General features: G+C 31.1%; 5 protein-coding genes across 7 annotated transcripts; 1 reads left to right on the forward strand and 4 right to left on the reverse strand.

Annotated features, from left to right (window-relative positions):
- Window positions 1-1,633: 1,633 nt before the first annotated feature.
- Window positions 1,634-3,237, forward strand: LOC109602088 (mitochondrial chaperone BCS1). Its single transcript, XM_020018418.2, has 5 exons — window positions 1,634-2,049; window positions 2,103-2,242; window positions 2,298-2,510; window positions 2,566-2,899; window positions 2,957-3,237. Exons 1-5 carry the CDS (start codon window positions 1,727-1,729, stop codon window positions 3,216-3,218), a joined length of 1,272 nt encoding a protein of 423 aa, XP_019873977.2. The 5' UTR covers window positions 1,634-1,726; the 3' UTR covers window positions 3,219-3,237.
- Window positions 3,214-4,521, reverse strand: LOC126265402 (dynein regulatory complex protein 9-like). The gene is made up of 5 exons (XM_049966755.1): window positions 4,416-4,521; window positions 4,339-4,367; window positions 3,740-3,934; window positions 3,544-3,675; window positions 3,214-3,492 (listed from the first exon to the last, which is right to left on the reverse strand). Exons 1-5 carry the CDS (start codon window positions 4,519-4,521, stop codon window positions 3,283-3,285), a joined length of 672 nt encoding a protein of 223 aa, XP_049822712.1. The 3' UTR covers window positions 3,214-3,282.
- A 66-nt stretch (window positions 4,522-4,587) lies between these two features.
- On the reverse strand, window positions 4,588-5,649 carry LOC109602092 (mite allergen Der f 7-like). The gene is made up of 6 exons (XM_049966419.1): window positions 5,510-5,649; window positions 5,406-5,456; window positions 5,232-5,352; window positions 5,024-5,182; window positions 4,820-4,968; window positions 4,588-4,769 (listed from the first exon to the last, which is right to left on the reverse strand). Exons 1-6 carry the CDS (start codon window positions 5,611-5,613, stop codon window positions 4,604-4,606), a joined length of 750 nt encoding a protein of 249 aa, XP_049822376.1. The 5' UTR covers window positions 5,614-5,649; the 3' UTR covers window positions 4,588-4,603.
- Window positions 5,650-5,761: 112 nt separating this feature from the next.
- Window positions 5,762-8,408, reverse strand: LOC109602077 (uncharacterized). Its single transcript, XM_020018405.2, has 9 exons — window positions 8,262-8,408; window positions 8,095-8,206; window positions 7,745-8,040; window positions 7,483-7,686; window positions 6,800-6,964; window positions 6,631-6,748; window positions 6,432-6,578; window positions 6,223-6,374; window positions 5,762-6,091 (listed from the first exon to the last, which is right to left on the reverse strand). The coding sequence occupies exons 1-9, from the start codon at window positions 8,384-8,386 to the stop codon at window positions 5,887-5,889; spliced, it is 1,524 nt and encodes a 507-aa protein (XP_019873964.2). The 5' UTR covers window positions 8,387-8,408; the 3' UTR covers window positions 5,762-5,886.
- Window positions 8,409-9,229: 821 nt separating this feature from the next.
- LOC109602087 (cysteine protease ATG4A) lies at window positions 9,230-14,981 on the reverse strand. 3 transcript variants are annotated; one of them, XM_049966610.1, is made up of 9 exons: window positions 14,812-14,981; window positions 12,615-12,698; window positions 10,787-10,849; window positions 10,380-10,725; window positions 10,253-10,329; window positions 10,052-10,194; window positions 9,768-10,001; window positions 9,563-9,713; window positions 9,230-9,502 (listed from the first exon to the last, which is right to left on the reverse strand). In XM_049966610.1, the coding sequence occupies exons 4-9, from the start codon at window positions 10,715-10,717 to the stop codon at window positions 9,456-9,458; spliced, it is 990 nt and encodes a 329-aa protein (XP_049822567.1). In that variant the 5' UTR covers window positions 10,718-10,725; window positions 10,787-10,849; window positions 12,615-12,698; window positions 14,812-14,981; the 3' UTR covers window positions 9,230-9,455. The 3 variants fall into 3 exon arrangements, with proteins under 3 accessions (XP_049822567.1, XP_019873975.2, XP_019873976.1); XM_020018416.2 differs by lacking the exon at window positions 14,812-14,981 and having other exon boundaries at window positions 12,615-12,740; XM_020018417.2 differs by lacking the exons at window positions 12,615-12,698; window positions 14,812-14,981 and having other exon boundaries at window positions 10,787-11,127.
- Between the last annotated feature and the right edge of the window lie 7,729 nt (window positions 14,982-22,710).

A 22,710-nucleotide genomic window follows, 5' to 3' on the forward strand; every position in this document is an offset into this window, starting at 1 on the left:
TATAAACAACCCTTCTTAAAATGGTTTCATCCAATTACCCAATTAGCGGTCTTGCCAGTTACCACTCGACCTGCATAAGTAACACCCAAACAGAATCACCACCGACGAAAAAAAGCCCCCCGAAACATCCACGTGAGAAATTAGCTCGTAAAACCTTTGACCTGGACAATCGACAAACAGCGTCCATTGTTTAAACAAAATTCGGACGTGGGAATCCCGCATGTCTGAGTTCGGTGTCTGGATTTTTTCGGGTGCGCGTGCTACCCCCATGCTATCGCACTTGTGCTCCACGTCGTACCACCCCTAAGTCATAAGTCACGGAACATATGTTCGGGATGGTGGTGGCTGTTCGATATCGGACCTTCGATCTGTTACACCAAGATCGTAACAAAACTGGGATGCAATAATTAGGGAAATTATTTATGCTAATTTGGACGGTTTTTTTGATGGAAATCGCAGTTTAAACTGCCCCTATGTAAGTTTTATTTTGCATTTGAATTGGATCGGGGGTCTATAGAATTTTTGCTCTCGAATATGAAAATTTGGTAATTCGGGGTAATTTTTGATGGAAGAATGAGCTTAGGCATCTGGCACCTATTGTGTAGGTCACTTGTTAATTGAGTGATTGGTTCTTATCTTCTGTGGCAATCTAGATTGACATATTTTAATAAAAAGCGGTTGATAATTGTGTTGACATACAATGAGAACATTTTAGAAATAAAAAATGTAAGTATGATACTTTTAATGTTGTAATTGTTATCGTTTATTAGGAAATCAATGTTGTATATCATCCTAACATTTTTTAAACTAAATTAAAATTGAACACAATTGTACAATATAATGGCAAAAACTTTTATTTATATTTTTATTATGTATAAATGTTTTATTGTCTTCTTTTGTGGTAAAATATTCAAAAAAACTACAACAAATTATCAAATTATCAAAGATATTGTTTTAATAAATCATAAGGAATAATACTTTAAGATTAAAAATGCTGTTTAGTATACTCAGTATAATTAATCATCATTTACAATTATTATAAATTTTTAAATATAAAATTATACAAAAAGAACCACTTTAAAATTAAATCTCGGTACTCAAGTAAACATTCGATTATAAATTATCTAATAATTTAAATGATTACAACTTAACAAAAAATCCTAGAATTACATTAAATCCCGGATCTCGACTTTAGATAAAAGAAACATGTGTGGTAGACTACACGTGTGTCATAGTATAAATATATATTTATATTTACAGATATGTTTTATCTCAACTTCAATTTTTATAAAATATGTACAAAATAATTTAATTTTTGATTTATTCTGGTTTACCATCTTAATTATATTATTAATAATCTACAATATTGAATCCGTACAAGTAAATGAATAGATTTTATTTAATGATTATTAACTGATAATAACTATCAATGGCAGAGTCGGATTTCCGAAAATTGACTGAAAAATTCTAAGTTCGGTCCTGACCGATCGGTAATATGTATTTTAATTAAAAACTTCAGGCAATTATATTACACAATAATAATTTAAAACATTATTTAGTTTTATTAAATATTTTTAATATTCGTATTATTACAGTCAGTCAGCTGATTATTTATATAAACTGGTAAACACTTTAAGTGACCCAACACATTGAGGTTATGTATTTTAACCTCAATGATATAATATTAAGTTCCAAACGTTAATTTAAGCCTAAAAGTACAAACACAATGACGTTCATTGACTATATTTCGACGCTGTCGGAAAACCCTTATTTCGGGGCGGGTTTCGGTCTGTTCGGCGTCGGGGCTGGTGCAGCAATATTGCGCAAAGGATTCCAGACGTCCCTGATCCTTTTCAGGAGACACTACATGATAACACTCGAAGTTCCGTGCAGGGACAAGTCGTACCAATGGCTGTTGCAGTGGATGACCACCAAAGGTGCCAGACAAACACAACATTTAAGTGTTGAGACCAGTTTCGAACAGAAGGACTCCGGTCATATTAAAACCAAATATGATTTCATTCCGAGTATTGGTACGCATTTTTTCAAGTAATGTAATTAAAGGAAATTGCCCGGCGCAGTTTAATGTGACAGGATTTTAGATATGGCTCAACTTGGATAAGGGTTGAAAGGACCCGGGAGCAACACACTTTAGATTTACACATGGGAGTGCCATGGGAAACTGTCCAATTGACCGCATTTGGGACCAACAAAAGCATCTACTTTAACATTCTAGAAGAAGGTATATTTATTATTCTATTTAAAAATCATTTTGTTTAATAATTGTGTTTTGTCAGCCAGACAAATGGCCCTGAAGCAACATGAAGGCAAAACGATAATGTACAGCGCAATGGGTAGCGAGTGGCGTCAATTCGGGCACCCCAGACGAAAAAGGCCCCTCAGTTCCGTAGTTTTGGACGACGGAATAAGCGACAAAATACTGACCGACTGCCAGGAATTCATTAATAACCCCAGTTGGTATTCAGACCGCGGAATACCTTATCGCAGAGGTATAATTACTTTTACAATTATTATATAATCAGTTTTTACTACTTCATTTTTCAGGGTATCTTTTGTATGGACCTCCAGGTTGTGGCAAATCCTCTTACATAACCGCCTTGGCGGGAGAATTGGGCTTTTCGATATGCGTTTTGAATTTATCTGAAAGGGGATTATCTGACGACAGATTAAATCATTTACTAAGCGTCGCCCCCCAACAAAGCATTATATTACTTGAGGATATTGATGCTGCCTTTGTGTCCAGAGAAGACACAGCCCAACAGAGAGCCGCTTATGAAGGCCTCAATCGGGTCACATTCAGTGGCCTCCTGAACTGTCTCGACGGTGTCGCCAGTACGGAAGCCCGAATTGTTTTCATGACCACAAATTATCTCGAGAGGTGAACTCTATATGTAGGCAACCCAGTTTACAAACAATTATATAACGTTGATTTCAGATTGGATCCGGCTTTGATTCGACCCGGACGTGTGGACTTAAAAGAGTACATCGGTTGGTGCTCACACAGTCAAATTGAACAGATGTTCTACAGATTTTATCCGGGTGAAAACGCTCCTGAACAAGCCAAAACGTTTGCTGATAAAGTTACAGGGGAGGGTAAAAATGTTAGTCCGGCCCAAATTCAGGGATTCTTTATGGTGCACAAACACTCCAAGCCAGAGGAAGTCATAGATAATTATAAGCTGATTTGGCAATTGTAAATAAAACATATTTATTTTATTCGTTTTATTTCCTCTACACGTACATAATGATGGAATTGTGTTGTTATTTCTTTGTACCTTTGTTATTTCCCTTTTTCTTAGACTTTTTATCCTTTTTTCTGTAAGGACCAAATCCTTTTCTGACCATGACTCCCCTCCACCAAGCTTGTATGGATGTAGCAGAGCGCATTTTCATTTCTAATTCCGCTCTTTGTTTTGCCAAATATTCCTTATGTCGTTCATAAGCCATCATTTCGTCATCTCTACTTTTATACTACAAAAAATTATTAACTAATGTAGTTACTCCAAAAATACTAAGAAGTACCACATCTTGTAACGACTGTTTTTCAGACTCCAGTTGGTTTAGTTTTTCGTTTATTTCCTTTGTATCATCGGACATTTTAGCTATAGTTTTGTCATACTTATTTTGCCACTCTTGAATTGACTCATTTAAGTCCTAAAAATCAGTTTCAGTAGAAGTACTACTAACATATTAGCTAGCTATTGGTGTTATATAGTACACTTATTAATTCCATGAGAAATTTCGTGTTTTCACCATGAACTCTTTCTTCCCTGTCTATGTTTAATGTCGTTAACTTTATTAAATCGTTGAGCTTTTCTACTTCCATATTATACTTTATGTTGCTGAATTCCCACTTTGCATTTTCGTATTCGACTACGTACTCTAATTTTGCGTTTGCTTGTTTTTTAAAATCCTACAAAACATTGTTTATTTATAGTGTCACAGTTTTAAAGCAAAATAGTTACTTACTGCAATTTCATCTTTAAGTTTTCCAATTTCTACAGTACATTCTTGAATGCTCAAAAAGTTTTCTAATTTTTTATTTTCTATCGCGTTAAATAATTTATCATATTCCTTTTTATTTTCTTCTGCTTCTTCTAAAAAAGTTCGTTCGTTTTCTGACTCTAATTTATAATCATCTGATAATTTTTTCAAAGGCTCAAAAGATCCCGTATCACTTAGTGATTTTATTGTATTTCCCAAGATAGTTTTAAACAAATTACAATCCTCTTGAAACTTTTCAATATTTATTGTCCGATTAGTTTTATTTGAATAATTTAGCTTTTTTCTCTCGTATTTTTCAATGGAAGGATTCACGTCCAACTGTGCTTTTATTTCCGGCCAACCTAAATCACAATTTTGCAATAACTCGTTAAGTCGCTTGATTCACTCACCTTTTATGGTTTCCAGAATTTCAATTTTGTTGATTGCGTCTTCAAAAAGTGCAATCAAAGCATATTTTATGAAATTATTGTCAATAAAGCAGTCTTCACTTTCCATTTTTTTAACAGATATTGATCAAACAACATGTTTCTAGGACTTGTAATAAGACAAATCGACTGTAACTAAATTATATATTTAACTATAACATCTCATTAAAATAATCAATAACTTGTTCCAAATTTGGGCGAATTGTGGCTTGAATAATACGAAGAATTATTGGATGTAGAACGTATGAAGATGTTTCCGATAGAATATTCACAAGCCAATCAGTTAGTCCATTTCCAACGAACCTTACGCTAATATGCCTATAAATAAAATTGTTAATCGTAATGTTAATTTAATATTTTTGCCTTACCCTGTATCTGTTATATCGAAATCGTGTAATTTTATATGAGTTGAGTTAGAATAGGACAGATATAATTTAATTTTTACATCTGAAATTTTGCCCATAACTATACCAACTGGACCGATGTTCATGAATTTCACTTTGTAGCTGTAGTTGAACTGTAAAAATGAAATTAAGATTAATTAGAGCTTGTTTGCTTAGAGTTAATCATACTTGAAGGTCCTGAAAGGCAACTGGAATAAAAGCTTCGTACTGTTCGGTACCAAAATTGTACCAAAGGTTAACATCACCGTCTCTTTTCATCGTGGACATGTCATGGAGCCAACCTTCAGTTAATGCGTATTCGCCGTGGTAGTTTATCAAAAACGGTTTCTAAAAATGTTCATTAAACATATTTTTTTTGAATACATTGAAAACTTACATAGCTAAAGTTGCGTTTTATGTCAGGAAGTTCCACAGGGTCCATTCCATTATGCACTAAAAGGTCATCAAAATAGTCAACAGTTTGGTCCACTAATTTATTGGGATTTATTGAAGGGATGCTGTAAATAATTTCATTAATCTTTTTGTTAATTCACTATAGGGTGACTCTTACTCGGATTTATTTACTGACTGCAATATTTTATGAATAGGTTCTTGAGTTTTGCTGTAAAAAAATTCGTTAATTTTTTTGTTAATTCACTATAGTTTGCCTCTTACTCTGATTTATTTGCTGACTGCAATATTTTATGAAAAGATTCTTGTGTTTTGGAATGAACTGAGAAAATAAAGATTAAAAGAGTTAAAAAGTTTAACAAACCCATTGTAAAAGATTACTAAATGTTTTTGTAACTGTTGAAGTCTTTATATAGTTTTGTTTTAATAAATAAACGTACAGGTAATGTTGACAAAACACTTGAAAAAATATTGTTCCTTCCAAAAATATTTATATCAAATAAAAACAAGTTTGCTCTCAATGGTTAATCTTTTGTTTATTTGCTTTATAAAATGCTACAAATTAGATTTTAACATTAAATCATGGAAAATGCTTAACGAATATATATTGAAATAAATTCGAAAGCATCAGAAAATTCCATTTACAGAAGTGCTGCTGCAGTGGAAGGATGAAGGATGGAATCAATAAATTGGTTGATAATGGCAACAACAGCTTCCAAAGGACTTTTGACGATTGCCTGGATAATCCTGATTATAATTGGATGTAAAATTGTCGAGACAACGGTACTAATGGCGTTAACTAGCCAATCAACCAAAACATTTCCAGTGAATTTCAAAGATAGAGTTCTAAAACAGATAAACATTTCAATTACAATTGTTATTTATATAATTATCAATAGTGGAATTTTGTTGTACAACACAAGTCAAGTGTTTACAATTGCTAGTGTGAAACACCTTTGATAAACAAGATAACATACCCACTGTTGGTGAGATCGAATTTTTCCAAAGAAGCCTGGTAATTATTAAAATCAAAGGTGAGGGTTGTGTAAATCCTTAAATCCTTAACTTTACCGATAATTCCTCCAGAGTAGCTCAAGAGAAGCACCTGCACTTTGTAATCATATGTAAACTGAAAGAAATAATTTAAAATTATCTTTCCTAATGTATTTAAAGCTTTATTCTTTACCTCAAGGGAGTCGAACAGCAGAGGAACAGACAGAGTGTATTTCTTAGTTTGTCTATCGTAAGTAACAATTACGTCGTCGTATCTTCCGATGGTGGAAGTATCTTGAAGCCATCCCTGACTTAATGTGAGATCTCCCATTGGAATCAACTGAAAACGTACACAATTAATAATATTTTTAAAAAAGTAATTTGACACTTACTCCTTGTTCTAAATCGGGCAATTCCATGGGATCCAAACCACTTTGGATGATGAAATTACCAATATTCGCCAGGAGTTTGTCCACATATTCGTTCACCTCAGCAGTTGTAGCTCTGGTTCTGGAATGTATTTGTTAGTATACAAAAAAATTACATGCTAATGTGTCTTACCCGTGTTGCGTATTTTTAATGGCCTTAAGAAAGCCCTCGACAAACTCCTGGGATATGTTGAACTTGTAGCCCTCAAGCTTGCTAAGGACCACTTGGTCATAATCAGCAAGGGCGAAGGCGAATAACGCCACAAAACACGTCAAGACCTTCATGGCAATTCGAAAGCTTGACGAATACAGTGGCGAATTTTGCAAAACGTTTTAAATATCATGATAAGGTCGTATCTTTTGATAATCACACTGATTTTAACTGTACACTTAAAAACCTTTGACCTTTGAAGAGGGTAACTCTCACAACAGGTTAAAGTTTATTCTTTATTTAGATGTATTATTGTTTTTGTACCTATTTTTTGTGCTTAAAGATTTTATCTCAAATATGATTTTATATGCACAATGTTTGTTTTTAATTAAAAAATTGTATAATCTTAACAACCTTTTGACATTAATTTGAATTACTATCGGTACTTATAAAACACGTGTGGAATGTTTTATATTGATTAATCAACTGATAAAATTAACTTATTGTGTTTCTTTATACTTATAATTAATAAATAATTTGCATTTTAATGTCAACTATAATAATTACAGTAGAAATACTACTTATAATAAAACACAGTGTTCCATCAAAGAATATATTGAAACTTTTAATTTAAAAAAAAAAACATGTCAAATCATTTCAATAGCAAAGTAGCAACGGTAGTAGCAATGTCGTTATGGAAAATAGAATCGATCAAGTCGTTAATGGTGTTTACAATATTGTTGATAATTAAATTGAAGGCAACTTGGATAGTAGTGACAATAATGGGATGTAAAACTGTACTAACGAGTTCAGACAGCAAGTTGATGACGATGTCGATGATGTGACCAGAGAAAGTCAGATCAATGTGTCTGTAAAATTAAAATAATCATTAGTTTTCTCTTAAGTATCAAATTATTAGCAATTTACCCTGAGTTCATAATTTCTGAAGCCTTCAAAGAAATATGGTAATTTTTAAAGTCAAAAGCAAACACATAGTTCATCTTGAAGTTGGTGAGTTTTCCTGTCATACCACCGGAATAAGGGATGAACAAGACTTTCACCAGATAATTGTATGTGAATTTGATTTCGTCAAATTGAATAGGGGCTGTTAGGGTCAGAATCCTTGTTGAACTTTCGTAGGTCAAGATCATGTCTTTGTATCTGTGCATTGATGAGAGACCAGTCAGTTTGCCTTGGTCCAGTTTCACTTCCGAACCCAAAAACTATAACAATTTTATGTATAAATGTTGTAATGCAAGATAAAATAATAATATTACTGATTGGTCGAAAACTGGAAGTCCTAGGGGATCCAAGGTACTATTGTAGATGAGCTTATCCAAATTTTGGAACAGTTTGTCAGCATAATCGTTAATTATTGCCTGCGTTCCCCTGCACAATAAAACAATTAGTACAAGTATTTACTAAACACAACAGTATAATATACCTGAGGTCAGATTTGTCTAATGCGGCCCGGAGTTGAGCGATTACGCTCTCCGGGAGTTTGATGGCAAACTCCTCGGAGGCGAACGCCAGGGAACTGAACAACAATACGCAGATGATGATTTTCATAATTGCAACAATAAGGTTTGCACTTTTCCCTTTTTATACCGACACTCAAGTGATTAATTTTTTTTTAAAATGACGTTTTTAGATAAGTTTATCGGTATATAGACTATAGTCTACGCTGAAGAGGGTTGTTGTTTGAATAAATCAATGCCATTTGACGATTAGATAATTATTTGTATTATAGTTTTTATGTACTTATAATTAGACTTTTTTTCGCAATTTTACATTCATTTGTTGGATAATCGAATTATGAACACTTCCACCGTTAAAAATTAATCGCAATTGATCGAAAAATGTGTTCATTGCATATTTACAAACAAAAGATATTATTTTTACCAACAGAATTTTAAATTTGTTTCTGGAAAGTTGTTTTTTGGCATAGACATTAACCATGAACATCCTGTAAGAACCCATTATTAGTATTCCCAAATTAAACATAAATAATAAACACCCTATATAAAATTTTGGATTAGCCACTTCTTATAGGATTGATTAACATGTGTGCCAAAAATGATCTTTCCAGCATCAAAATCGCATCACCTTACACACAATTTGTTAAAAAAATTAATAACTCAAAAACTATTAGGTTTAGCTATAGGACATGATATAGTCATTTTATTTTTAATTACATGAAAAAGAAAAATTTAAAAATCCAAAATTACAAAGTTGATATAACTTCCGGAAAAGCGGGAAATGAAATTTTGTTAAATATAAAATTGAAAAGTTATAGTTATTAAAAAAGTTATAATTATTATATATATATATATATATATATATAGTCGATATTTTATTAAAAGAAAATCAGTTTTTTATCAATAAAAATAAAAATATGTATCTTATTACAAGAAAGCTTTTAGAATTATTTTATTGGACAATGTGTAATGAATAACAATTAACACACATATAAAAATTAAATACAAAAAACTGAGTTGCTTAAAATTAAAAAATAAGCTTTAGTACAAATATTATATACAGATTCATTTCAATTTCAATTAATTTAAATGCACATGATACAATTTAACAATAAGTATTCTCTCATTTAAAAATTAACAGATTCATAATTACACACATACTAAAGTATTTCGAATTCATGATCAGAATCAAAATTTCGGACCAGTTCTGAAACAAAATAAATTGTTAATAAATTAGCAAAGTAACATCAAAATAATATGAGGCAACCTGATACTGATTCCTCTTCTTCTTCAGGTATCCATTCTTTAGGTTTGTCATAAGACAGTTCAAACAACGGTGTATTTTCGTTGTCGATCAAATCTTCCTTTATCCTTTTGCACAGTTCGAAAAACTCGACCTCGGTTTTACAGAAAAAGCACTAAGGGGAGACCGAATGAGTATCAAAAAATAAAATGGTATAATTAAAACATACAACTGCAATTGAAGGGTCCATTTGGGCCATGTTCATCCTCGACGCATATTTTATGTGATACGTCGAGTCCAAGTGGATTTGTTCCTTATTCTCCTTCTTCCCTATAAACGCCGTCAGGTGCGTCGTGTGCGGATCTAAGTAAATCGCTTCGTCGCCCACGTAACCGATGAAATACAGAGCGTGGTCCGGTTTGCCTCCGATTATGCCCGCACTCTGTTCGAACTGGAGGCATTTCTATAAAAAATATCAATTAATTCAGTGGTCGCCTTGTAATTGTCGTCTACCTTAAGACTTGGCAAGTAAATGGGGTTGATCTCATTCAAACCTAAGCGTAAAGGCACTATAAGCAAAAGTGGTACCCACACTGATTTCAGTTTTGTGGTAATTGATGTTGTCTCTGGTGACTTTATGGAAGTGTCGGAGGCGTCTGTTGTTAAAAGGATTAATTATTAATCATTATTTTTGACCATTTAATGCATACTCACTTATGTCACTGATAATAACAGCACTATCTAAAGCTACATGAATCCTTAAATTACTATCATCATACTTTATCAGTTTCCTACAACAAACCACATTCAACTCCACATAGACTCAATCAAATAAAACTACTTTAGAACTTGTGCAACTGTATTGGGACCAAACCACTCTCCAACCTTCTTGCCCTCAGACTCCCCCATCAGGGCGATCTGGTGTATCGAATACGGCGCCTTTTTGCTGTCCTCGAACTTCTTCAATATTTTCAAATAAGTTTGATCCTTTGTGTCCGGATCCCAGACCCAATCTCTGCCTAGTTCGTTCAGGACGATCGCCTGACCCAGTACCATCTGTCCGCACCGCAGCATGCAACCCCATCCCTTGTCGGTGGTCGGCCCGTTGTCGCCGCCGATAGGCACGAACCCCCTCCTGTAGGTGAACCACAATTTCGAACTGATGTCCTGCCGTATCATCTTCAGATCTACAACCAATCGGATTTGTTAAAAATTTCACTGCCCACCAATGGGAACGCGAGACGGTACCGTCCGATGCGTGGTACTCCCGACCCAAAATCCACACGGTCTGGTTCGTTTTCGGGATGTCATCTGGATCTGAAGAAGCGTCCAGATAAGCCTCAAACATACCATCCATAATGTCTCTAGTGGCGATGCACATTAAATTGTTTACGGGTGTTTTCTTGTTGTCTGTTATTGTTTTAATTCATTATATGCCAAAACTTTGTTTTCATTCTTTGGTTAATGTCAATACGCCATTTTGACACATATCAGCTGTTTATTGGGTCAAGTCATACGAGGTCAAATAAGATAAATACGCACTGTATGTCATAAAATACATATTTTTTTAAACGTTTCTTAAACCTTCTACCTACTACGTCCGTATTAAGTTACTAATGTCACTAATAAAAGAATTTGATGGTGTAATGTGGGTTGCATAATTCACACACAACATTAAATTAATATACAGTGTGGATCAGTAAATATACACACTGTCCCTAAACTTTTACGTGGATTGTTAATAGAAAAAAAATGCAAAAACCAAATCCGTATTAACCAAAGCAAGGTCGCGTTTATAATAGTAATAATATCATAGTCTGAACGTTGAGAAGGCTGATTTGTAATCATCACGATTAAATAAATAAAATCGAGCATCTAATTCGATAAATATACATAAGTCGCATCGTGATCGCATTTGTTTCACCTGACATTTTACAGTGGATATTTTGCAAAATTGATTTATTGCGGGCGCGGAGGTCGATGCGTTTAACACCGCATTAAAACGTTGTGAGAGTCATAATTATCGTGCCATAAATCATCCGACAGTTACCGAAATTAACGAAACAACCTGTTGACCCCAAAAAACCACCCCTCGAATGTTTATGTATTATTAATAATTAATTTGCGTTTGACCCGATTTGCCGGTGCAAATAATTTGCTTAAATTCATCACGGATTCAATCAATTAAGCGAGTTCCCAATAAATAATGTTCAAGTGTCACGGCCAAGTTTGACGGTTAATCGATTCGATCATAGAAAAAAAATGGAAAAATTCCAATGAGGTGCATCCTTTGAATAAAATTACGATTTACTCAATGACGCACGCTCAATTTGTATTAAATACTATAAAAAGAGACCAACGGTATGAAACTAGACAATTATCGTACAGGAAGGATTCATTTTGTATGTAATTGCAGTGTTTTATTTTATGTGATTCTTAATTATTCAGCAGGAAATGGAGATAAGACACACAATGGGAATCGATGAGAAGATTGCAACTAAACAGATTTTCGCGCTGTAAGACGCACTGGAACCTTGACAGATTTAGAAAATGATGCGAAACCGATTTGAAAAGGACTTGACCGGATTTTATTCCCATCAATCCAACGATAGATTTCACATTTGTCTCAATTTGTTCGTTCTCTTTGTTGTTACTTTTGGTTCAGTCTCATCTTTAATTAAGTCATTGTCCTGGAGCACTGGTAAAAAACAAACTCGTCCTTCGGCCGACTGGGAATCGTGATCGGTGCAGTTTTACGGCCATCATTATCGACATTATCCGACCTACTCGCTACCAATGGATCGTGCCTCCTCCAACGTCCCATTTATCATACACACACATTAAATGTCAGAAACGCAACACAATCGTCGTAACGACCGAAGTGTTTTATTCAATGGCACGAATTGTAAGAGTATTAATTTACTGTGTGTTTGTGTTGTAACTTTATACTATGGATATTTACCAAAAAATAACGTCCAAAAATGCCTTTTCTTATTCAAATGTTACAGTTAACATTTATTAAACTGAAACATAAGCAATTTATCTAATTTTTTATAATAATATTGAATAACTTGACCTATTTTCCAGATGTGAGGTCTTGATTTTTGTTGTGAACCTCTGCGCTTGTTCCCGGTGAAAACCCAACAACGGTTCACTAAACCTGAAAAACAAGACATATTTCAAAAAAAAAACTAGAAAAAAATCTGTCAAATTTAGGTCAATGACGTCCAAAATTGCCTGTTACCAAGGAAATAGCTAATTAAAGGAAATAATGTAACAAAATACTAATTTAATATACCCAATTATGTATTTTAAACTCATATGTCTCTAAAAAAGTTGCTTAGATGGATTTTTTCCAGAAATTCTACATAAAATTTTTATAAGAAGATAAAATATCTCAAAAAACAAAAAGTTATAACAGTTTTAATGTTGTTAAATCTAACTTTTTGTGTTTCTTCTTATTTTGTTCCAAAAAATTGGTCATTTAATGGAATTGAATAATATAATTATTACTTAACTTAAGATATCTAATTTAAAATTCACTGGTACTTCCCCTCTTTGTCACAGACACCGGGAAATTCAAATGGTGTGCAAAAAAAATGTGTGCGTGTACATTATTGATTATATAACAGTCAATAATTCAATATTAGTTTTTTTTTAAATATATTATGATCGTGTATTATTGACATGCTGATGTCATGGGCGTGCGTGCCAGAGGGCTACCGCGTGACTCGGACGCACTTTTCAAGGCCCGTCCGAATTCTATTTTCAGCTTTTTCCACCATTTCCACAAGGTCGTGCGATTTTCCGTGTCCAGTTGTAAAAGTGGAGAAGATTAAAACGTTTCTTAATATTAAAAGCTTATGGCGTGAGTTAATGGTTTTTGCCATTGCCCAATTGGATCTTTCGTGTTTTATCGTCTTGAATTAATACAAAAGATATAAACACCATTAAATACAATTATTGTTAACGTATAAAACGTGAAGTAACACGTATTGCACAACGCAGAGGTCTGGAATAGTGTTTGGTTTCGTTTTTATCCTTATTACCTCAAGTAATTCTATTTGGAGTTTAATTCAGCGTTGACATGTTAATTGGTGGCATGCAAGAAACGTAATTAGCGTCTAAAAAATTCGATGTTTATATTCACCGAATCTCATCCATGACACACTTCCAATACAAAATAAAAAACGTAAACAATGGCGCGGGTGAATAAAATTTGTATTTTAATTACATATCTGAATCTCGCCATCTAATCCTGATTTATTTTTTCGCTCGGCCTTGAAATTTGAATAGTAGAAACTGATCTGTAACGATGTAAGAGCGAAAAAAAAAAAAAAAAATGCAGCGATTCGGTCCATTTTAAGCGCCTGATTGATTCAGTGCGATCGGGCCTTGAGTCCGGCACGTTTTCGTTACAGAAAAGTGCGATGAGTCCGAATCGTCCGCCGTGATTGGATCAAGGATCGTCGATTTTATATGCAAGAATGCCAAGGTTTTGTTTTAGATTTTCGTATCTTTGCCTTATCGATTAGATCTTGCGGCAAATTCGATTATTTTAGATGTTTAATGGTGGAATGCTGTGCCACATTGATCGGAACGATTTTTCAAATCTATAAATATAAAACGACTAAACTAAACTAACAGTACCTCGACTAAATGTTTGTTTGTGTGGCTGTAATTAATTATAGAATCCGGATACGTTTTACAAGTATCTTTTTGGAATTTTTCCTGATTATTTTTCAGTCTACGGCAAATAAAGCAAAATACGGGCAAGTCTATTAATTAAACACAACAATAAATTACACGTTTTATTGTGGGCAAAAAAGTTAATTGCTGGTTACCTTTAAACCAGTAAAGTTTAGGACGAAACTGTCCTAACTGGCAGGTAGCATGATGTATTTTTTAAGTCAATGTCAAAAGATCAGACTTTCATTTTCTGCCGCACCATATATAATTAACAATGTTTTCAACAGGATTATTTTTTACTGTTTTCAGCAGTCCGCAAGGTTTTCGATAAGATGCGGCGAAAAAAGCAGTTTTTTAATAAAATTTTACCTTCTAAAGATGAACATTTTACACATAATTAAACCCATTTAATACGGTGTAAATTGAAATTGCGACCTCGCTTAAATGTTTGTTGGTCAACGGGGCATTTTTATCTAAGGACATTCTACTGGTATTATTGATGAATGATTCTAAAAACCGCACAAATCGAACGGTAAACTGCTGAATTTTAGTTAAACTACAAAAAGTTATTGACTTATAATCACCTTGAAAGAAGACGTATCTCGTATCCGTATTGTATAATGTCACAAATCAGGTTCTGAATAAAAATAAAAATGTCACTGCTCGATTAGTTTGTTGTAAGTTCGTGATAACGAACGTAAACAGTGACATTTAAACGACGGTACGTTTCAGGCGGATACTCCGGTACCCTGGTACAAATCGCCTTGTTGAATTCGTATTGTTTCACTCGAAAACTCTCAGAACTGATTAGAATTCGACGCACAGAAAAGAACTAAAAAAAAAACGTTCACACATTATTATAATTAAACGTTTAAAAATATTTATATACGTGTAATTACAATAATTTATTGCTAATTGCAAATGCGAATTTAACCATCGCTCAAGGTGATAATTTTTCATGGGTAACGTACGATAATTGAAGATCCGCATGTGAGAGAAAAAAAACTTAAAATTGATTAACGTTTGACACGAAATTTTAAGGAAAACTTTTTTGTGTCCGGCACGGAGTCGTATGTATGAATGTTGGAATCGAGATGGTAATTATTCCGCCTTGGTTCTGTCATAATTCGTACCAACACTCCTTTTACGAACAGGATGTGATGATTGCAATTTGCAATTATACAATCGTTAAATTGGTGTTTTCGCACCGAAGATGGAATCCTGGACAAAAGATTCAAGGTGTTTCCAGAAACAGTTAAGTGTTTACGAAATTTATCGAAACCTGAGCCGAATTTATCGTATGACTCACGGGATTATTTCTAATCAGTTCTTGTTAATAGTGAAACGGTATTATCAAGGTTTCATTTACAAATTTAGACGAATTAATTAAATTAGAATGTGTATGATAATTTGAATTTCCTAGATCAAATAGACTTAAAAATATTTTCAATATGTTTTATGTGAATATTTTCAGTTCTAGACTCAGTGTTTTTACTTTTTATATATACACAGTTAAAGTGTCTAGGAAACAATCAGAAAAATTGAAGAACACTCTGTATAACACATTTTTTAATCCAAAAAATAATGACCAGAAATACGGTAAATGGTAAAATTGATCTTATTTCTGGGTCCCTGTTAAATGATGAAATTTAGTATATCCTGATGATTGGGGCCCTATTCTCTTTTCTGATGAGTCACGATTTTGCTGTCACTAGCTTCTAAAAGTATACGTATTTGGAGAAACCAAGCACGGCTACAAGATGTTCGTGAGGCAGTGATTTTTGGAGGAGGTCCATTGATGTTTTGGTGGAAGAACTGAGCTCTTTATAATGGAAAACACTGGAACTGGAATCCAGTTCGATATGGCGACAACATAGTTTTATCCATTTTTTTTTTTTCAATTTTCAGATTTACTCAGACATTTTGAATTTTTTGATTATAACTCCACATCTAATTAATGTATCGTGCTTAACAAGAATTCAAATGAAAGATAAATGAACATTCTTCAACTTTTGTTTATATAGTTTTAAAATTGGTCTAATAGTTCAGATGTCAGAGAATTTAATAACTTGATAGAATCAGGTTTTCAGTTAAACATCGATGCTGAAAATTCACATATGGTACTGAAAGTAATAGAAATTACAAAGTTAAGTCCATTTTGATTTTTTTTACTTAAAGATGACACTTTTACGAAAAAAATAATCTACTGGAAATAAAAATCGAACAACAAATTATTAAGTTATAAATTTTACAGTTGTAAACTACAATTCTGTTTTTTCACTATTTTTACATCTTTTCTTAGTTTTTTGACTCTTTTTTTCCGTTTACCATTGTATCAACAGTCTGCTTCTCATATAAGAAACCAAATTTATTCTTCCATCATAGCTGTATGTTAAAAATTGTGATACCGTCGCTTAATGTCTTTCATTTGTTGGTGTAAACGTTCTTCGTGTTCGTCACTCACGTAGTCCGAAGTGGTGACTCATCAAAAATATTATTAAAATAGTGGATAAAAAAGGTGAAAATTTGTCCATCACTGTTAAATTCATAACTTCATAATTTGTCGTTCAATTATCATTTTCAGTAGTTTAATTTTTTTGGTAAAAGTCCCATCTTTAAGTAAAAAAAATCAAAATAGACTTGACTTGCAATTTCTATTACTTCCAGTACCATATGTGAATTTACAGCATCGATTTTTAGCTTAAACTCTGATTTTATCAAGTTATTTTATTTGTTACTTTGTGAATTTTCAGAATTCTTTTTGCTTGAAACCAATCTTAAAACTATACAGATAAAAGTTGTAGAGTATGTTATTCAGTGATCTTTAATTTGAATGCTTGTTTAGCAAAATCGGTAAATTAGGTTTCGAGTTATACTCAAAAATGTCGGTTTGTAGGAATGCGCTAATACTCTTTCTTTAAGAAGTGAATTGTGAATCAAGAAGTTCACTAATGAAGGGTGGAAGCTGTTCGCAGAGCAACAGAGAACTGACCAAGTAATAATTGAAAATATGTAGTGATTGTTATTTAGTTTATTATATTTTTATTATTAATTTTATTTTATTAATAACCAAAGGAATACGGTGATTTAAATTTTATTAGAGGTTGTTCATGCAGGAGAGTACATTTTATTTATTTTTAGGGATCTCTAATGATTTTTCTCATTATGGAACTTTTCTAACATATTTTTAATTTATTAAAGATTTTAACATTTTTGAAATTTTAAAGATTTGAAGGATTTGAAATGAATCTCTGATAATTCTAAACTTTTTGAAACAAAAAGTTGCTGGTTTTCGAAAACATTTTAAATATTTTTAATGTACTAAATATTTTTAAGATTTATAATTTTATTATTTTTTTCTCTTTATAGAACTTTTTAAATTTCTAACATCTTTTTAATTTATTTAAGATTTTATTTTGAAATTTTAAAGATTTTTTAATCCTCATTCAATTCAAATATTTTGAAATTATCAACATTTGAAGGGTGTAAAATATTTCTAAAATTACTGAGACTAAAGTTGCTAAATTTCGAAAATATTTAAAATATTTTTATTGTAACAACAAATATTTATAAGATTTTTATTTATTTATTTTTTTCAAAGTAAAACTTTTCAAATTTCTATTATCATTTAATTTATTAAAGATTTTATCATTTTTAAAATTTTAAAGATCTTTTAGTACTCTTTTAGTCCAAATACTTTTTGAAATTATCAGCATTTGAAAGATGTAAAATATATCTCTAATATTTCTAAAATTTCTGACACTAAAGTTGCTGAGTTTCGAAATAATTTTAAATATTTTATTGTACCAACAAATATTTATAACATTTTATTAGATTTATTTTTTTCTCAATGTAAAACTTTTCAAATTTCTATCATCCTTTTACTTTATCAAAAATTTTAACATCTTTGAAATTTTAAAAATCTTTTAATCCTTTTTTAATTCAAAGACTTTTTGAGAACAATGTTCGTGAATATTTTGAATATTTTATTTAATTTTATTAGAGGTTTAAAAGTTTTGTTGTTGATGCAATTGTGTTTTATTCATGCAGGAGAATATATATTTTATATTGACAATATATTTGTTGCAATATTATTGCTGCAATATTATTGTTATTAATAATCCGATTTATGAAAGAATTCCTATTAAAAGTGAAACTGTATCATCAAGGTTCCACAAACAAGTTAAAACAGTCACATAAAGAATTAATTAAACGACAATTGGAAGCAGCAAAGAGTAAATCTGTGTCAATCTTCGGCTACATCTTCATCGAATTACAATAATTAATTGCTCGTTAATCCTAATTGAAACGTAACATTAAAAAAAGTCGGCAAGGATAATCCAAATAATGTGCCGGCAATTATCGCAAATGGCGTTGTAATTATAACCGCTGTAATTTCAACCTTGATTCGATCTCTGCAATGGATTCTGGCGTGGACGACAAGGATGTTACGTACGTATCCGTCACGTCGCAAAGAGAAGGATGAACGGGATGGATTTTCGGTCACCAATTAACGGTAAAAATGGTGTCGATGCAAGGCACTGGGTGCAGGTGGTGGACGCCAAAAGGTTGCCTGATTCATTCAGCGTTGGCCGTTTTGTAATTTAATTGCGCGCGGCCTTGTTTTAATTGGATTTATCGGATATGGACGACGATGGAGACGAACATGGGAAAGAAGACGAAACCTATCGGTTCAACGAACCGTTTTTATGGTCTACGAATGTTGGAATTTATAATTGGGATCCGTTTGGATTTTTGTTCGTGGTGAATTTGATTTTTGGGTTGCACGCCCGATAAATGGTACGGTTTTTGCTCCGGTTAATTGACGGCAATTACCCACGTTGAGGTGTTCAATAAGGTTTTACCGACATTCCATAACTCACAATTAGATTTGTATCGGAATCAGATGTAAATCTGAAACGGTTTCACTTTAGGTGCGTCCATAAGTCGTACCACCCCGATTGTAAGCGTAGTTTCGTTACGTTGTTCAATTGAACACATGGTTTTATAGGTTGTTGATTATTGATAATGTAATCGACCTTGAAAATCCTGACTTTCACCACGAACAAGAGTCAATGTCAGAACATCCTCTTGCTTCTGGCACGTCCAGTTTTTTCTTCGTTCGTACCAATCAAAAGGTTAAATAAATTGTTCGACATTTAGTTGTAATCTCGTTCATTTTATATGCACAATTAATTAAGATAACCGACAATAATAACGTTATGACGAATCGAATTCTTCGATTAATTCCATCCTAAAAGGTAAATAATTGAAGTCGAGTGGTACGAAGGACGTTATACATTTTCTGAATAATAATTACACCCACCGAAGACTCGGATCAACAATTAACAATTCAAATCGATTATTAACTTTATGGTAATTGTCACGGATTCGAATTTTTAGTTGAAACTAATAAGGTGAAGGTACTGGACGGATTGTGCAACAATTTTATCCAGTTCTTATCATCAAAATTCAAAACAAACCATTAAACAGATGACACCAAGAATGTTACTAATAAAAACACCAGTCAAGGTTAAATTTAATAATCGCATAATAAAATCCTTGAGTCTCATTAGGATTCTACCCCTTTATTTGTACCTAATGGTTTATTAATAAGCACCTGTACGATTTTATTACATTTTATGGTATTTTGACTAAACGTTTGAAAAAACATTTCGCACTCGCAGTGTTTATTTAAAACATCCTTCACCATTTCAATTAGCGTTCTAATGCAAATAATTTAGCACTATAGGAAATAACGACGAGTGTATTTCGGGAACCGATTCACCAGGCGGATCCGCGTTTGGTACATTGTAAGATAAAATAATGGGGATCCATCTGGTCGTTAAATTGTTTAATTTATTCCGTGTGGATCCGATTATTTGTCTTCACACCAACGTGGAGACGCAAAAACGCGTATAATTCGAGGTTGAATTTCAGACAGACACAATGGAAATCAAGTTCGAAGTGAATTATGTAATTTATCGCAAGGACGATTGTTTGAATAAGATGTTCATTTTTTTTAGTTGTTTAAAGTTATTTGAATAATGGTGAAAGCGTTTTTTTTTTTAATGATGCTTTGGTGTAATTAGTGTTTGGAGTAAGAGTTAAATGAACTCTTGATTAAGGAAAAATCTTGGAAGTCTCAGAAATTTATTTAAATTTTTAAAATCTTCTTAAGAATTTTCCAAATCTTCTTTTAAATCTTATAAAACTAATTATGTTTTTAATTTATATAAAAATCTACACGAAACATTTCTTAAGAATCTCATAAATTTGTTAAATCTTAAGTATCTTAAAAGTCTTATAAGATTTATTTTATTATATTTAATTCTTATAAAAATCTTATAAATATTAAACACTTTAAAATTTGTATATTTTATAAAAACCAGCAAATTCCAAATTCCAGTTCAAGGATTCCAAATAAATCAAGAGCTCTGAATCATTCTTATTATTCCAATAATAAAAAAATGATATACATTTGAAAGGTTCACATATTTTTTAACTCCAAAAGATTTTTAAGACTTTTAAGATTTAAAAGAATTTAGAAATGTTTATAAAAAATCTTAAATTTTTAAAATTTATGACTATCGAAATTGTGAGATATTTGTAAAATTTATAAAAATATGGACAGATATTTTCATTAAATATTTTTCAAACTATCAAAATTCATAAATTAATTCTTCAATTAATTATTTATATTTATAATATAATAATTTCTAAGGTTTAAAAGATTCATAAAATTTTATTTATTTTTTGGGATTCCTAAAGACTTTAAGAAAAAAATCTCTGATAATTCTAAGCAACAAAAAGTTGCTGATTTTCGAATATCTTTATAATTTTCGAAATTTTAAACATTTTTTAATCTTCTTTTAATTCAAATATTTTAAAATTATGAACATTTTAAAGATGTAAAATAAATAGACATTTATTTCCTTTATATTCCTAAAATTTTTGAGAGTAAAGTAAATTTCAAAAATATTTTAAATATTTTTAGTGTGCCAACAAATATTTATACAATTTATATTTATATAAGATTTATATTTTTATTTATTTTTTTCTCAGTGTAAAACTTTTCAAATTTCTATAATCTTTTTAATTTATTAAAGATTTTAGTATTTTTGAAATTTTAAAAATCTTTTATTCTTCTTTGAATTCAAATACTTTGAAATTATCAACATTTTAAAGATGTGAAATAAATCTCTGATATTCTTAAATTTTTTGGAACTAAAGTTTATGAATTTCGAAAATACTTTAAATTTTTTAATGTACCAAATATACTTAAGATTTTACAATTTTTGAAATTTAAAGCTTTTTTTAATTTAATTTAAAATAAATTTATGATGTTTCAAAATTTTTTGAATTTTAAATATTTTTAATGTATTAAATATATTTAATATTTATTTTTTTATTTATTTTTTTCATTGTGAAATTTTTCAGATTTGTAACATTTTTTAGAGATTTTTTTATTCCTCTATCAATTCAAATACTTTAATGATGTAAAATAAATCTCTAATATTTCAAAAATTTTTTAATTTTTAAATTTTAAATATTTTTAATGTATTAAATATATTTAAGATTTATATTTTTATTTATTTTTTATTTTTTCATTGTGACTTTCAGTACAAATACTTTAAAATTATCAACATTAAGAATGTAAAATAATCTAAAATTATTGAGACTAAAGTTATAGATTTTCGAAAATATTTTATTTTATTCATTTATTTCTCATTATGAAACTTCAAATTTCTAACCCATATTTAATTTATTAAAGATTTTAACATTTTTGACATTTTAAAGATTTTTTATACCCCTTTTTATTTAAATTACCAACATTTTAAGATGTAAAATAAATTTCTGATATTCCCAAAATTTCCGAATATCAAAAATATTTTAAACATTTTTAATATTAAATATTTTAAACATTTTCAAGATTAATATTTTAATTTATTTTTTTCTCATTATGAAACCAAATTCATAACATCTTTCAAATTAATGAAAGAAATTATTTGACATTTTTGAAATTTTTAAGATATTTTAATCCCCTTTAAATTCAATGAATCAAATTCAGACACCAATTACTTATTTATTTATAACATTAAAGTAGAATAGTAAGATCCAATCTCTTGTAAACATGATTAACTTGAATTATTTTAATAATGGTTGCCGAAACATTTAGAAATATGTACTGTAACATAAGATTTTTTGTAATACGTAATTTTCATGTGCAATTATCAACTAATTTATCTCAGTTTTCATTTCCATTACAAAGACCATCATATTTCCCAACCGATGTTACCAAAGAAATATTACTTTATCCTTTCAATAATAAAACTGACAAATTTATTTCCTCGTTTTTACGACGAACTTGCACAATCTCAGTCATCAAAAATAATTAAAAAAGGAAATAGCAAAATCAAATAAAAAAAGCAGATAAAAATCGAGAAGTAACGAATGTTAGAAGAATCGAACAAGATAATCGT

This window comes from Aethina tumida, chromosome 4, assembly GCF_024364675.1.
Source record: "Aethina tumida isolate Nest 87 chromosome 4, icAetTumi1.1, whole genome shotgun sequence".
Lineage (NCBI taxonomy): Eukaryota > Metazoa > Arthropoda > Insecta > Coleoptera > Nitidulidae > Aethina > Aethina tumida.

Bases quoted from the DNA above. Each gene is read 5' to 3' on its own strand.
- LOC109602077 (XM_020018405.2), bottom strand. From the start codon at position 8,386: ATGAAAATCATCATCTGCGTATTGTTGTTCAGTTCCCTGGCGTTCGCC. The intron at 7,687-7,744 runs GTAAATTGCTAA...TTAATTTTACAG, and splicing joins TCAGAAATTATGAACTCAGG to ACACATTGATCTGACTTTCT. The intron at 6,092-6,222 runs GTATGTTATCTT...TATCTGTTTTAG, and splicing joins TTCGATCTCACCAACAGTGG to AACTCTATCTTTGAAATTCA.
- LOC109602088 (XM_020018418.2), top strand. From the start codon at position 1,727: ATGACGTTCATTGACTATATTTCGACGCTGTCGGAAAACCCTTATTTC. The intron at 2,511-2,565 runs GTATAATTACTT...TTCATTTTTCAG, and splicing joins CGGAATACCTTATCGCAGAG to GGTATCTTTTGTATGGACCT. The intron at 2,900-2,956 runs GTGAACTCTATA...CGTTGATTTCAG, and splicing joins ACCACAAATTATCTCGAGAG to ATTGGATCCGGCTTTGATTC.
- LOC109602087 (XM_020018416.2), bottom strand. From the start codon at position 12,714: ATGTCTTGTTTTTCAGGTTTAGTGAACCGTTGTTGGGTTTTCACCGGG. The intron at 10,330-10,379 runs GTAGTTTTATTT...GGTTTGTTGTAG, and splicing joins ACAGTTGCACAAGTTCTAAA to GAAACTGATAAAGTATGATG. The intron at 9,714-9,767 runs GTATGTTTTAAT...GTCTCCCCTTAG, and splicing joins TGGACCCTTCAATTGCAGTT to TGCTTTTTCTGTAAAACCGA.
- LOC109602092 (XM_049966419.1), bottom strand. From the start codon at position 5,613: ATGGGTTTGTTAAACTTTTTAACTCTTTTAATCTTTATTTTCTCAGTT. The intron at 5,457-5,509 runs GTAAGAGGCAAA...ATTTTTTTACAG, and splicing joins CAGTCAGCAAATAAATCAGA to CAAAACTCAAGAACCTATTC. The intron at 4,969-5,023 runs GTATGATTAACT...TCATTTTTACAG, and splicing joins TTGCCTTTCAGGACCTTCAA to TTCAACTACAGCTACAAAGT.
- LOC126265402 (XM_049966755.1), bottom strand. From the start codon at position 4,521: ATGGAAAGTGAAGACTGCTTTATTGACAATAATTTCATAAAATATGCT. The intron at 3,935-4,338 runs GTGAATCCTTCC...AATGTTTTGTAG, and splicing joins AAATAAAAGCACAGTTGGAC to GATTTTAAAAAACAAGCAAA. The intron at 3,676-3,739 runs GTACTATATAAC...ACTGATTTTTAG, and splicing joins TTCTCATGGAATTAATAAGT to GACTTAAATGAGTCAATTCA.